Source organism: Poecile atricapillus, chromosome 4, assembly GCF_030490865.1.
Source record: "Poecile atricapillus isolate bPoeAtr1 chromosome 4, bPoeAtr1.hap1, whole genome shotgun sequence".
Classification (NCBI taxonomy): Eukaryota; Metazoa; Chordata; class Aves; order Passeriformes; family Paridae; genus Poecile; species Poecile atricapillus.
In genome coordinates, this window is record NC_081252.1 from 62,293,291 (window position 1) to 62,309,204 (window position 15,914).

General features: G+C 34.8%; 1 protein-coding gene across 2 annotated transcripts in view; it reads left to right on the plus strand.

The window, feature by feature from the left end:
• Positions 1-15,914, plus strand: part of BOD1L1 (biorientation of chromosomes in cell division 1 like 1) — a 36,945-nt gene that overhangs the window by 18,751 nt on the left and 2,280 nt on the right. The window contains exons 12-24 of one of the 2 annotated variants that reach the window (XM_058837107.1): positions 189-258; positions 2,744-2,787; positions 3,677-3,764; positions 4,814-4,893; positions 5,523-5,607; positions 6,640-6,713; positions 8,034-8,109; positions 8,190-8,224; positions 10,157-10,202; positions 13,065-13,099; positions 13,204-13,288; positions 13,726-13,879; positions 15,519-15,662. In XM_058837107.1, coding sequence (XP_058693090.1) covers positions 189-258; positions 2,744-2,787; positions 3,677-3,764; positions 4,814-4,893; positions 5,523-5,607; positions 6,640-6,713; positions 8,034-8,109; positions 8,190-8,224; positions 10,157-10,202; positions 13,065-13,099; positions 13,204-13,288; positions 13,726-13,879; positions 15,519-15,662 — 1,016 coding nt within the window. Of the gene's footprint in view, positions 1-188; positions 259-2,743; positions 2,788-3,676; positions 3,765-4,813; positions 4,894-5,522; positions 5,608-6,639; positions 6,714-8,033; positions 8,110-8,189; positions 8,225-10,156; positions 10,203-13,064; positions 13,100-13,203; positions 13,289-13,725; positions 13,880-15,518; positions 15,663-15,914 lie in introns of those variants that run through there. The other variant, XR_009277495.1, reaches the window with a different exon arrangement.

The following is a 15,914-nucleotide window of genomic DNA, read 5'->3' on the forward strand; positions in this document are numbered from 1 at the left end:
TCTAAATAGTGTACTGTTGAACTTGGCTCTGTTCCTTCTTAATGTATCTACTGATATCTTACTAAGAAAGCTTTTGAAAACTGTTATAGTTCATGATAAGACAATGTTCATCATGACATGAAGGAATGGAGTGAGATATACTTGTTCTGAATATCTGCAATATTTGTTTCTTTTGATTTTGTGTTTAGTCACAACAGCCTGAAAGTGCAAGAAATGAAGAGGGATGTGTGGATCTTCAAACTACAGAATTGCAAAAAGGTGATTTTTGTAGTGATAGCAACTTGCTTTCATGCTAAATGGACTATATACTTATGATGGGAGCGTTGCAGATTTTTTTGTATATGACGTACAAAGGAATTGAAGAAAGCCTTCAGAAATCTTTAAATTTATCTAGGAGCTCAGGGGGCCTTGAATTTGGTTTGTGGAAAAGGAACATCAGACTTTTCTTTCAATATGATATGCTGAAAGTAGTAAAGGATTTTAAAATTTGAGATTTAAAAAAAAGGTAGACTGCTAATATTCTACTTAAAATCAATAAATAAAAACATTTGTGCAGGAAGAATACAGAAATTTCCCCAAGGAATGGCTTTCTTCCTTATGGCTTCAAAACATCCTGGTTTTAGGTTGCTGTGACAGGCCTTGTGAGGATATGAAAATAAGTACTATATGACAAGTCACAGAGACATTAGAGAAAATATTTGGGGTTTTTTGCCTTCTTACCCTTCAAAAGATTAAAATAATTGTGGCCATCCACTCAAATCTGAAGAGCAGTTATAAGTAGGTAATCATCTAGTTAGAAACCACAATTAGTCTGCTTGGATCTGCCCTCAGTAATTCCTTTTCCATGTACTTAAACTAATCTTCAGTGGGACCAAAACTAAAAAAGAATCCATCCAAATTATGCATTGCAATTGTTTGGCTTTCCTGTTAAAGCAGAAACAAAAGCCTGCTTTGTGCCTATCTTGATGGATTTTGTGCTCCAGATGCATTACAAAGATGTTTACACTACCAGATGAGAGCTAATCCGCAGTTATTGGAATAACAATCAGAACTAAAATTAATCCCAAGGGGTTCCAGTGTTACTGCTGCGTTTATTGTCCAGGGAGGTTAAAGATGCATTTCCTCTAACAGAAAGTTGCAGCTGAAAGTCTACGTGCTATGATGGGACACACTGTTAAGTTCACTTCTAAATTTTTAGACATACCAAATAGAAAACAAAAACAGCAGTAATGTCAGATGTGAGCATTGGCATAAAACTTTGGAATTCTCTTTTTATTCTCAGGGCAGGTCAGATTCAGATACCTGGTTATAAGTTGGTTTGTATTCAGCTGAGTGGTAAGAGACATGCTCTGCTCACAAGAAAGCAAATGTAAACCCTAAGAATTGATTAGAAGAATGTAGACTTCAGGAGAGCAGATCTAAATTTTGAACAGGTTTTTCTTTACTGTGAGGTTTCTTTGAAGAGTCTTTAGAACTCTGCCACTTCCCATCACTCAGTCACCCAGACAGACAGTACTTAAAATGTTAAATGTGCAGATTGAACTGGCTGAGATAATCTTGTTTCTTGTAAAATGTTTAACAAAAGTCCATTTGTTGTGTAAATCATGTTGGATATGACATACTGAAGACTAATGCTTTGTAGATCTTGGTAGAGAGGTTTTTTCTCGCCCACAATAATCTCTTATATGTATATAAGCATGCATATATACATACTGCTCAACATACGTAAAAGGAAGTTGTTTAAAAGACAAATGTGTGTCCTGTCATGAGTATGAACAGCAGACACAGTAGTTTAGTAGTCCAAGATTCTTTGGAATGTAAACAAATCATTGCTGTTTGAGTGGGTAGGAACTAGCTCTTCATTTGACACTGCTTTAAAAATTGAAAGATGTGCAACTCAGCAGTATAGCTGTGGAATAATCATTGCTAAAACATGGAGATTTAAGAAAAGAGCTACAAAAGAGATAAAACTGGATGTAAAAAAAATAAAAGTGGGTTTATTTGATTTTAGGTTTGTTTTTGCTGTAGCTGAAGGGAAAATTGGTTGGAATGTTTTACTGGCTTTTTTTAATCAAGGTATTAATTTGGTGCTGTTGTGAATCAGATTTTAAGAATACTCAATAGAGCAGCTTCTTTATAATTCTCTTTGTGTATTGAAAGTTACAGAATTCTTTAAAAACTACAGACCACTCATCAGCTCTCATAATTCTTTTCCCTATTTTTGTGATATGGAAGGCTGAGGCTTCACTTCATCAGAGTTAGAGTATAGTAGAGTTTAGCAGCTGGACACTTTCCTTATGTGTATTCTGTCAACTTCAGGTCTCAGTAGTACAATTATGCTAACTTCAGTTCTTTAGTAGCATCATGTAGCTTAATCACATTTTACTTCATCCCATGATCCAGTATCTAAGATTGTGATGGAAGAAATTCTGATTCAAATGATAGAACTATATTTGAACCATCAAAGTTGCTATAAATTTCAAAGATAACAGCCCCTTCATTGCTGTTATCTTCAACCATAAAGTGATTTTCAGTTATCCTGTGCTCAGAAATTCATATTCTTGTTTAGTTGTGTGGGTATATTGGTAAAGAGAAGATTGGATGCCTCTTACTTGCAACATTCGATGTAAGTTTTACATAGTTTCAGGTTCACTGGAATCCTTTGAGGGAGGTGAAGTAGAGGATACTGTGATACTGTGTGCTTGCTTAGCTTTTCTAATTGTGTTAAAATTATTTTTAATAGATGTGCTGCAAAGGAATATTCCTTTAGAAAGAGAAACTTCTCATGTAAGTACTTGCTTTTTAGATTTATTATCTAAATCTGTGCTGCTTTTCTCATACTTGAATTTACTTCTATTTACATTAAATATTCTCTAAAGGAAAATACTATTTTTGTATATGCAGCGCCTATGTTTGTTGAGATTCTGCAGCTGTATAGGTTGATGTCTAATTATTATTTCAGATCTATCAGTGAATAAATCTTGTATTTTTGTTCCACAGTCTATGACTATTTCAAGACTGTTAACTGGCAGAAAAGAGAAGTTTGACCTCCATGAGAGTAGAGGAAAAAAATAGGGATTATTCTTGGAGGTTTTGATCACAATTAGAAACCTATTTTAATGCAGCATGCTGTCTTTCACAAGAACTTATAAGAGGGATAACACTGGCAAACTTGGAAATGTAAAGTGTACCTTATGGAACAAAACCAAGACATTTAATAGGTAGCAGGCTGAAATGGTGTTTGTGGTTGCTTAAACTTGGATAATAAATTTATTTATTACTATATTGAAATGCTGGCTGGCCACATTTCTGATGCTAATGAGACAATTCTATTGTTCTTGCATGTAGAAGAATGTCCTTCAAATCCAAAAATATTCTGTGTGATTTACTGTGATGAGCTACTTTTAAAACATATAGTAGGGTGCTTAATTCTGAGTCTTTTTTCAATAAAAATATCAGTCAAAAATTCTGAAAATATTGCAAGTTTGAAGTTTTTGGTTCTGCTGTTCTGTAGTAGGAAGATTACTTGAGTTCTAGGAATAAATTCCTTTTGTAACGGCTGTTTTCCATTTTCATGTATGTTGTACTTGGAAGTAGCAAGTAGGGAAAAGTTTCTCCCTTCCGTGTTTAGAAACTTAATGGAAAAAAAAGAGTTCTCTTTGTGTTTTGTGTGTAGGTGGAAAACTTGGCTATTCAGACAGCCAAAGAAGTTAGATCTAGAGGAATGCAATGTAAATCTTCAGAAACAATGGATAAAGAAAAACGTAAGTGATACAGAAGTACACAAATTTGTGCAAAGCTTTTCTGTGGCAAAACCAGTTTCTACTGTGGTTAGGCCATAAAAGGGTATGTTTGAGAAAAAAATAGGGGAATAGGGGAAATTCCAAGCTCCAAAGCAGTTTATATTCCCAAAACAACTTCTAATATTACAATTAATATATTTGATAAAATATTATAACAAATTTCATTACTGCACAGAAGAACATTATAGTTTTTCCCATCATTAGTGAAGAAATATGTTGTTTTGTCTGTAAAATAATTACTAATTTTGTCCCTTTAAGATGAAAGATAAGTAAGGTAATCATCAGGAAAATCTAAACACTAGACAGACTTTATGGGGATGGATGCTTCCTTTTCTTAGGTTGGAAAGAAATAAATTTTAGCATAGCCTTTCATTTGTCTGGAAGCAAAAAGGGAGAAGGAATTTAGTCCATTGAATGGCATAAACATTTCTAAAATAAATTTAGATGCAGTTAACATTGAAATAAGTTGGGCAATTTGTTGATACAGTAATTACAAGACTGACAATGTAGTACCTCTTCAAGTTCTGGATTCAACTTCTTTTGTCTTTTCAGTATTAGAACAATTTAGAAAAACAGTTAATATCATTAATAATAATTTTTTTATAAGAGCTTTTATTCCTCTTCTAAGAATTTTGACTTGATGGAGTGATTAAAAGTCATGTATTCATTAGTGTCCCACATAGCATTAACTGCTTTCCCTATCTCTGGGCGAGTTGAAGTTGAGATTGGTGTTCAGTTTCTTGATGTGTTACCTACCAAATTTCAGTTTTGAGCTTATTTTTAAAAGCAAACACCTGTAATGTACAAGAAACACGTAATTCTCTTTTGTTACTGTGTTGTCCTCCCTTTTCAAGGAGTGATTAGAGTAACTTTCTGTTCATATCATTGTAAGAGACTGCTTTTCAGACTTTTGAATCTCAGTAACAGTGAGCTGGTATAAAAGTGACAGGAAAATATGACAAATGCAGATGACACTTTTTTAACACTTCAATTGTCACTTGCTTTTGCAGGCAACCAGCTGATTGCTCAGGATGTGCTAAAAGAGGATGAACAAAGTCAGCATTCCAAAATGAAACCTGATAACATCAAGGTATTTTCAAGAACTCTTCTATGTTCTGCAATTGTAAATAAGATGAAAATATTAGTCACTATTTCTTTGAGTTTATTTTGGGAGGTGTTTCCATATTTAAGCTACTTTTGCATTGTCTTGAATACAAAAGAACTTAGTGGATGATACTTTGCAGTGGGAGAGACAAAAAAATAAAAAAGGCGGGGATCTGTGTTGAATCTCTGAGGTTTTGAAAACTGAGAGGACTGAGTTACACAGCAGTTAGGAGTTTGGGATCTCATGGAGCATTGTGCAATGCCAGCTCTCCAGTCAGTTCAGTGTCTACATGGACATACTGATCTGAGATCTTCAGGGGAGTATATTGCACTTTACCTGAGTTCTGACTTTGTACTGATTCCTGCTAAATCAAAACAGGAATTAGGACAAAAAAGATGTTCTTTTGAGGAGTACATGGAGTATATTTGGGACTGTCTCACCCACTTATTTGTGATGAAGCTTCTCAGCATCAAAGCTTTTAAGAGACAGTATAAAATCTTGATGTGTGAAATAACTACTCATATATTGGGGTGGGGTGGTTTTTTTAGTGTAACTGGCAGTGATTTTTAATGTGTAGTAAAACATCTTCCCTCTCTTGTTTCAAAATAACGTAGGAAGTTATTTCAGGTGATGCAGCAGGAGATTCCAAAGAAATTGATGTAACACAAACACCTCCTAGATGTACTGTGGAAGAAAAAGGTAATTAAACTGCCCATTATAGCAGATGTTCTGAACTCATACTGAATGTTCATTTCTTTTCATTTGAATGAATTTTGAGAGAAATTGGGAACTTGATTCTAGCAAATATACTTGCATGTATTTTCTAGTTGATTTCTGCTCTATTACTGCTATCAAATAATGCATTAATCGTAGTTTCTTTAATGGTGAGAAAAGTTTTGATATTTCTTCTGTTAGCACCCATTTTTTCCATTATTGCATCAGTGTATATCTTGGGTAGGAAAGCTAATGGGAAATAAACAGGTAGGTGGGGAAAATAGAAAAATCAGCATTGCTAAGAATGTGCATGTGAAAAGAATCAGCGTGTGGTACGCTGATTACGAGAACATCTCGTAATTCTGACCACAAGCAAGAGCTGTCCTATGTAAAAATCCATGACATAACCATCAAATCAGTTTTGTTTCTGTAGAGTAACCAACCAGAAAAGAGTGCAAGTTGCACTGTTGTAATTGACTTAATTGCACTAAAATAAATAATAAAAGATGGTGTATCCCCATTATTAATGTGACTTTGATGTTACTTCAGTCTGTCTTTGTGGGAGCAGTCTGAGAATATTCCCTGATGTTAGTGTGACCTGTTAATAGTTTTGTTTCTCATGCGAGCAAGTTGACAAGTCTGAATCTGTTCTGCAATGTGCTTGCATCTTCAACTTCCTGTTTCATGGAACATGTGAGAAAATCAAACGGGGCTTGTATTTGTCCTACCATTTTATAGTGTGTCACAATTATGAGCTTTTGTTTTTACCTTAAAATAGAAGACCTCTCTAACTCACCTGGTGTTAGGGAGATGTATTTTGGCAGACCAATACACTCTTGTTACAAGGCAAACAGTGTTGATTTCTGATGGGTGTTTTTATGGAATTTTGGGATAAAAAATGTAGTAACATTTTCAGTGTGGAGGCTGTTGCTTTTACTATATTTCTTTTGCGTAATAAAACAAAGGTATACCATTTCATTTTTTTTATTTCTTTTTTTTTCTTTTGTCTGCATGAAGATGAATTTAACGTTGAACAGGAAATGTCTGAAAAGAAAAAGCACAATCTAGAATCAAATGAAAATTCTCCTGAGGTGAGTGGTCTTACTCATGTTAAGTCACTGAGATAGTGCAGGTTCACAGTACTCTGTCTTTGCAGTAAATAACTATTTTGTATTTTGTTGACAGCAATATTAAAATTGTCTTCACCTACTAAGAAATAGTTGTTAAGATTTGATTGGAACTGTAAAGTACCAAGGATTTACGTAGCTGTATCACAAAGTATAAACTCACAGACCTTAAGACATCAATGACTTGTTATCAAAGTAGAGCTAACCCCCTTCCTTGGCTTAGTAGTGCTTACAAAATGCCAAGAAAGCAATTATATTGAGTTCTGTTGTATAGAAATCAGGTTTTCTGACAACTTTGCAATTGATGCAGACAGTTTAGTCACCAAAAAATACAACTTGCCTTTAAAAAAACAATCTTTCTCAACAATTTTTGAAGTCTTTATATTATCTTCTAGGCATGTACTTGAGATATTCTACAGTACAGGTTGTAAACAAATATCTGAAAATGTTAAAATTAAAACTGATGCTGGCCTCTAGAAATAGGCACTGATCTCAGGTGTTGGGTTTCATCATTTGGGGTTTTTTGCCTCAAATTTGGAAGTAGAAGAAAATTTAAGAATGAATTTTTATTTTTGTTCACTCAAGGCTTGAGTCTCTAAGAACCATTCTGGGGGAAATACTGCTAAACTTCAGTAAATGCTGAACAAGGCATTTAATCTTTCCTTGTATGTAAGAGAAAGTCTCTTGGGGATTTCGCAAACTGAGCATCTGACCATATTTTTTACTTAAAACTTCTCTTTCAAAGCTTAAAACTTCAAATGAAGTTGTTTTTGTTTGTTTGTTTTTTTCGTTAAAAATCCTGTTTTTATAAAGAATATCAGCAATCTGTGTATTGGGATAATTAGTATATGAACTGTTTGAAGCACTTGCTCAACATAGAGGATGTAGCCCATGCTATGTGGCGCCAGGAAAAGGGGCTCATGGGATGTAAAGTCTGGAGTTCTTATATGGGGAAAGCCAGCAGCATTTGTGAGACCTAGTGATAGAGATTTTGGGGCTAAGGGAGCAGAAGGCACTGCATTCTCAGACATGCTTTGTGCCTGAGCTAACCCACTGAGAATTTTGTATTGTTGGGAGTTGTCTTGTTTCTTTTCACCTATATTAGTTGATTTCATAACAGGCAGTCTCTTGCTATTAAATTTGCCTTATCTATTTTTTAACTGGAAAGTACTACTTCTGCCACTGTCACATTATTAATTCAGTTAGCAGTCTTCATATTGTATTGCTCAAATGCCAAATGTCAGTTATAGTAAGTAAAATATTTTTGTCCTTTGTTTTTAATAGGAAAATCAGCCTGTGGTAGTGAAACGCAAAAGGGGAAGGCCTCGTAAATACCCTCTTGAAGCAGTACAACCTGGTGGTAAGTACTGCATAATTCCTGTGTGGAAAAACAAGGATAATAATGACATTCAAGTTCTGAACTCATATTTCTTCCCTCAGGTGGGGAGTCAAAAGCTGATATGAGCACTGGGAATGTAAGTGCCTTTATTTTGTTTGGGTGCATTTAACACAGTATTTCAAGAGCCATTTATCTGTTTAACAGTTAAGAGCATTTCAGAAACATCTTATGGAAAACTTGATAATGGAGTTCAGTCTAAGCAAATGAAAATTATTAATAGTATCTCTTAATATAGCTAAGCTTTTTAAGCAAAATATAGAGTTAAGTCAGAATGTGGCAAATTACCTGTAAGCTTCACACTTAGTTTGTTTAACACAAATGTAAGTGTTACTAGCTAGCAGTATATATACACCTGTGTGCAGTGTGAATTTTTGGTGGTGTGCATATGTGTCTTTCAGTTTGTGCTGAGAGTAATTTTGAAAAGCAAGGGTGAACTTATTTCAAAAACAAATTTTCTTTCCTCTACTGAATGTATCGTAATAATAGCACATAGAATCCTTTTGTAGCTGTAAAATAAAATATTATATAAAGCAGTTGTATTACATATATATTGCAACATAACAGTTCATGCAACTAGAGACATACTGTCTCTAGGTGACATACCTAGATGAGTAACCTAGGAGTTCATGAAACATGTCTGTCTTTTAAAGCTCAGTGGTAGTTTTACTTCCTAACCCCTGTGAAGGATATTCACAGCTAAGAAAGTGGTCTGTTGGTTTTGCTTCTCCTATACAGCTGGATGACAGCACAGGGCAGTGATGGGTCAGGCATGTTTGTGGAGTACTGCCAGTGGGATTTATTCTGGTTAAAGGCTTCTCTCTAGGAAATTCCTCTGTTTTAGAATCAACATTATTGCATAGAAAAGGGGGGAAACTTCATTTTAAAAATGAAGTTGTGTTGAAACACAGATTTTTCTTCCTGCTTGCCTGGTGAGGCACCAGCTGGTATTGCTGTTGAAAATCTTGAAAATTTACCTAGTTTATGGATAAAAGGAATTACTGTCTCTACTTGTTCTGTCCTCATATTTTAGGCAGCCCTTTGAGTCCTGTCCCTTCTTACAGGTTGGCTTGAATTCTGTTTCAGAATTCCTAGTCTTAATAGATTTTTTTTTTTTTCAGTATTAACTTAATGAAATATAGTTTGAACTGGTATAGATTTTGGTATTTCATTTCTCTATTTTGGTGTTGTGGGTTGATTTTTGTTTGGCTGGTTTTTGGGGTGGTTTTTTGCCCAATTAAGGATTAAAATTAATTTTAAAATCACCCTCAGAAATAGATGTACCTTGGCATCCTCAGTACTGGAACAGAATCATCTTGTTGTGGTTCAAGTGTTTAAAGGTCTTGTACTTCCTGGTGATGAGTGAGTGGTTGGTGTCAGCTGCAGGCTGGCTCAGGGAGGAGTGATACCTGCCCTACATGTGAGACAGGGGCTCTCTAAGGTGAGATGCCTTTGCATGACAGTTTCCCAGGGCTGCTTTGGGAACACCTTGCTACTTTAGAGGTACCATAAGCATCCTGGTGTAGTCATTCAGTAGGGAAAGCACTGAAGTTTTTGGACAATTGTCATAGGATATTGTGTAATTATATATAGTTTTTTCTGCATTCTGAGTAAATAAACAATTTCTGTTGATTTGTAGTTCTGTAAATCTGTATGTGGGATTACATAAAGTGACTGTACTAAATATATTCCTGATTTAAGTATCAACAAAGAAGTTTGTTTGACTGAAACTACTTTTATCTTTCATGTCTTTTATTGCAATGACTTTAGTGTCAGGTTACTGAAAGTGCTGTGATTTGTTTATGTGTTGATTTGTTTCAGTTACCAAAATGGAAAAATGCATCCTACTCTTAAACTCAGTACAAATTTCGTGTGCTCATTAGTGTTCATGTTTTCTAGATTTACAGATTCATTCTACAATTAATGCAAGCCAGTTTCTGTGATTATGTAACACAATGCCGAAATTTTCTGATTTTCTTTAAATTAAAAAAGCCCACTTTTTTAATTTCAGCTGCAGTCTTCTACCTTTGCAAGTAGAGGGAAAACACCTCAAACGGGTAAGAAAACATATAAATATATGCCTCAACATATAAAATGAAAGATGGAAGAAATAGAAAAGGGTTTTCACAAAAATCACATGGGTCCTTGTTCTTCCTGACATCATCTCTGGCAGTCAGTGTCATTCATGAATGAAAACATCTGAAGAAAGAGATGAAGTGAAAACTTGTCCCTAATTGCTACCAAGTTTTTCTTTTCAAAAAAGAACAGCTTGGTAAGAGCTTAGTTCAAAGATGCAGCAGCACTGCTCAGTGCTGAACAATGCATTGCAGAATATACCAAATGATTGAGTGAGGCAGAGCTTCAGAGGAGGGTAGGTACCCTTATCAGACTGGCTCTTGGCGACTGTTTCCCATTCCTGCATGTTTTCTTTCATACAGTGACTAGCAATCACACTTACTACATTACATTTCAAATTTTGTTCAATTAATTGTTTGATCTGTGGATATGTATTTAAAGATCTCAGGGATATCTTGAGGGGATATTTCTTTCCCTTTTCATGGCTGCTGTAAGAACTTTGGAACACAGTTGCTTAGCTTGACTCAAAAATGTACTTTAAGTGCTTCAAACTAAAACAGAATTAAGTGAAATATCTTTTTTTCTATTTCTCTTTCATTTTTCTTGTGTATAGAATCCAAACTGCACTGGTTGTTTAAATGTGTCTTTTTAATTATGGACATTCATTAAAAAAACTTTTAAAACTCATTTTAGGAAGAAGGTGAACTGAAAATTAGGTTTAAAAATGGTTTGTAAACAAATGTGCAAAAAATCTGAGAAACCAATTCTTCAAAACAAATCTTCTGGAGTTTCCAAAAGCTTAGGTTTCTGCAGATAGACTAATCTGGCTGCACTGCACATAAAAGGACTGTTTCCTATTTTCTTCACATATGTTAAAATGTCAGCTTTAATCCATATGCTTCAGAATTGTCTCTGGAGGGTTAGCTCGTTGTGTGGTACTTGACTTCTGTGAACTGCAGAGAGAATAGACAAGAACGTGAGCATGAAATCCAAGTGCATTCTGCTTTGCTTTTTATTCAGAAGGACACCTGACTGTGTATTTAAAGTTCGAGTGTGTTATGTAACATTTCTGTTTTCTGGGTAGAAGGCTCTTGATATCACAGCAATGTTAAGAGGAGCATATAAAGTGGAATGTACTGTTGAGTTTTTCATCCTGTATTGGCATTCATGGGCATAAGGGGTTGAGAACCCCTGGCAAGGAAAGGAAAAGGAAACCAAATTGAATCCCTCTGAGCAGTTCCCTTATTCTGATAGTTTCTGGGTGATTTGCATAAGGATTTGCAGTAAGGACAGACCCACATGTGGAGCAGGATGCGGAGTTTATTTCTGGTCACTACAGCACATGCAGTTAAGTGACATGTTTTCTGAAGGTATCATCCTCCCATAACACTGACACTTGAACTTGAAACTAATTACTTAGCACTAATCAACAGTTGCTGCTTTAAAATTAGTGTGATTTTTAGATACTATGTCTTACTATTTTTATATTTATCTTTAAGCAAAAGTACTACATTTTCATCTTACAGAGGGTTGTCTGTTAAAGGCATGTCATGGATCTAGATGGGATTATTTTCAGTCAAAAGCCCCTCTGCTACAAATTTACCAAGATGTACCAGAATTATGAAGTATCTCTTTTGAACACAGTAGAATTAATACATGCTGGTTGATTATGTATATGCTTATGTTGTATGAAGAACCTAGTAGAGTGGACAGTCCTATGCTTTATTTCACTTATTTCTTAAATACTTAAATATATTTACGTTTTACTTAATTTGCTTTTGTGTAAAAGTTTTTTCCCATAACCTTACAAAGGAGTGCCAAAAAAGTTTTGTGTGAGTTTTAGAATGTTTCTGCTCTTTGAGATCTGATTTGGATCCTTTGCATTGACATTCTTTTGTTTGTTCTCTCAGTTTAATTGGTGAGGATGTTAGAGTTTGTGTCCTCTTTTATTTAGTTTTCAGAAATCAGCAATTTTATGGCAGGAGAAAAAAAATATGAAAACTTGCCTTTGTTTAGGTTGCTTCTCTTTTCTATTGCTAAGGATTTTTATCCTTGAGGTGTTAGAGAAAATTTTGTTTGACAGAGTTCAGAAGCTTTGTAAAATAATCTCTCTCATCTCAGAATTATGGTAGAAGTGGTAACCATGGAGAAGAAGCCAAGTTGAGACGTGGGATGTAGAGTTAAAAATGTATTTTAACAGATATGTGTAGGCTAGCCTGTAAAAATTACTGAGTTGAAAGTAAGAAGTATTTCAGCAGAGGAAATCATGTCATTTGCATACTAGAAATGTTTTAAATAGTGTCTTTTTGAGCTTCATCTCAGTCATCTTGGTGCTTTAGCACGAGCACAGTTAAGCACTAGAACAGATCACCTGAAGAGACCATGTTCTTGGAGACTTTCACAATTGGACTGAACAAGTATGTGTGTAGTATTGTGCAGTATGATCAGATCAATTAATTTAGCTGTGCTTTGAACAAGAGATTGGACTAGGTGACCTAGAGGCCCCTTCTAAGCCAATTTTTTCTGTGGTTCTGTAATTGGTTGACAGTAGCTAAAGAGGATAAGTAACTTCTGCTTTTCCATTAAAACAAAATATCAAATCTGCAACAAAGCAATAAATACTGTCAGTGATATAAAGCCCTAGTACTTGCAAAAAAAAATTAAATCATTGTCCCAGTCTCTGTATATAACAAAACTATTTTCTAAATTAGAGACTTCAAATGCTTTTTGAGCTACTGTGATATTTATGCAAAGTTGAGAGAGTACACAAGAACTCGCTTTTAAATTGATTGGTGAAAGATTTGAACTTAAGGATCAACTTTTGTTCTTTCCTTTCTTTTTAGGCACAGACATATCTAATAAGAAAGAAACAACAAATGTAAGTGTGATTTGTAAATTTACAAGCAGTATATAATGAAAAATGCTTGTCTTCTATGTAAAGTAAATAGTTCTTGACTTACATGGTTCCATTTTTTTTTTCAGGAAGATGAAGCTGATAAAGTAGAAATGGTTGTGCGTAAAAGGGGAAGAAAGCCTAGGCGTTCTCTGGTTCAATCAGAGGAAATGGGTAAAAGCATGAGAAACTGTGCTGTTTCCAACAGAATAAGAAAATACTGCTGTGCTTTTCTGTTTACTAATAGCAACAAGATAAGCTTTATTCAATTTTCCTTTCTTGGGGAAAAATCATTGAGTTACAGCTAGTGTAAATATTATGTAAATATGTGTAAATTGCTGTAATCTCATGTCAGAATTGCTACATTCCAGATGCTTCTATAAAGCGTCATGAATTTTCTATGAATTCTGGCTAGGAGCTGTGTAAGTAAACTGTGGTGAATGTGTTAGCAAGATTAAGTCAAACAAGTGTGAATTAAAAATGTTGAAATATGAAGGAAATGGAAAATTACTTACTGAAAATGGGTGTTATGAGTAGAATACCTTTTCTAAATTGAGTGTTTGAGGCCTTTTGGAAAATTATAGCCTATGTGTAAAATTTTAAATGGACAGAAACACTGGAGCCAGAGAAGAAACGTCGGAAATTAACATCTTCTGAAGATGAACTAAAAGAGCAAGAGGAAGGTGAGGAAGAGGATGGTGAGGAAGATGATGATGCATATTCTGGGGCCACAACTAGATCAGCCACAAGATTAGAGGCTCAAAGGTAACTGTGTAGAGACTCAAATAACAAGCTTCTTTCTACATTGTTCTCAGTTGTGGGGTTTGTTGCAGGGAAGAGGTTGTTGCTTCCTCTTTTTGCCTTTTTCAGTTTGTTTTAAATTGATAAGAGCTTCCCAAATAATTTTGATTCTAATTCTAGTACTAATTCTTCTAAGAATGAAGAGACAAAAGGTGAGGTTAAGGGAAACTGTTAGGGTCTCAAAAGGCATACTTGAATATGTAACAAGGTAAGAATTGATGCTGTTGGCACTCTCATCCTGGTGATGCCTCAGAATTTGAGTCTAAGGACACTTGGTTACAAAGGGTAAAATGGGACATTGGAGTTGACAATTCACCATTTGGTATTTGGTGTTGGAACAAGGTGAGAATGTAATTATCCCTGTCTGTTTCTTTAAGTACTGTCCAAGTTAAATACATTAATGTAGAACATTTAATTTCTAGTATGGTGATCTGCAAGCTTGGAGAGCAATCTTGCTGTGAAAAACTAGTGTGAGTAGCAAGAGTTCTGTTTTCAGGAAGCCATTCTTCATCTGCCTTAGCACTGGTCAGCCTTTTGTAGGCATACTGAACTCTAGCAGAGCTCATTCTCTTGATCTTATTGTGGAAACAGTGAAATATAACAGCTATAATTGATTTGTGTTGCTGTCTTTCAGAAAATAATTGGAGTCCAGGGGTTTTTTTTTTGTATTGGTGGTGGGACTTTCAATTGACCATATCTGCTTCCCTCTTAAAGATATTATTTGTTATATTGTATATATTATATGTTAGTCTTTGGGCAGTACTTGAAGCACAGTTGCCACTGTGCTTTTGAACTGAGAATTCTGGAACTGAATCTGAAAGTAGTGACATGATTCTTCATTTACATAAAAACTGTGAAGTTTACCACTACCACTTAGTAAACAACGGCTTTGTTTTGGTAAATGCAGAGTGACTTCCTTTAGTCTCACATCATTGTTAGCTATAAAAGGTTTAGGTGTTTGTGGGTTTATTCTGGTTGCTTGTGGAAAATCTACTTTTTTTTTATAGATTTGGGGTTGTGTCTCAGATTTCTAATGCTACCTTTCTAACTCTGATTGCAACAAAGCATCTCTACCTTAAGGTGCTGCATACAGTCTGCATTTTATAAGTAGCATTTGGGAATAATTTTGTGGAAGAAGATGCTTCTTCATATTCAGCATTGCTGGATTTCTCTGACTTAAGTCACCTGTTTTCTAAACTATGAAATTAATCACCAGTAACGAGTTTTTCATGTTTCTGAACTTGCAGATAGCAAAGCTTATATGAGTGAATTCAGACTATGAGATGTTCTTTCAAACATAGACTTGCATACAAAAATTATAACAAGATTTGGAATGGGTTGCTTTGGGGTTTTTTTGTAAATATCAGATACTGTCAGTAAAGCGGCCTTTTGATTCTACATTTGATACAAAAATGCACAACTTGGCATTGCAATGTGTCTTGAAGCAGGCAAATACATTTTTTTCACTGTTTCTTTTGGCAACTTTGATTTGCTTGTCACAAATACTGTGCAGTCTTAGTTATCTGCACTTGGAGTGCAAGAAGAAATTGACTCAGTAAAAGTATTTTCTTATATATAAATTCATCATTCTTTTGTATTACAGAAAACAGTCCAGCAAGCCAACCACACGTGCAACTTCTAAAGGCAGCAGTCCAAATTCAGTTTCTCCTAGAAAACAACAGAAACTAGCAGCTAAAAAGAGATCTCCAAGTGATACAAAAATTAATAAATCTCCTTCATTGACACAGTAAGTATTAAAGTTGAATCTACTTTGAGTATTTGTTTTGGAAGCCACTACAGTGGTCTTTCCCTTATATGTAACGTACTGCTTCAAAATCTGAACAGCAGACTAGTTTTGTTCTGTTCTCGTGTGATATATAAAAAGCTTTTAAAGGATTTTCTTCTGTTTACATTTTTTCTTTTTCTTCCTTTATTTGACATTTGGAAGACTAGATTTTTTACTTTATATCCTTGGAAACCTCTTGGGAGAATCTGAAAA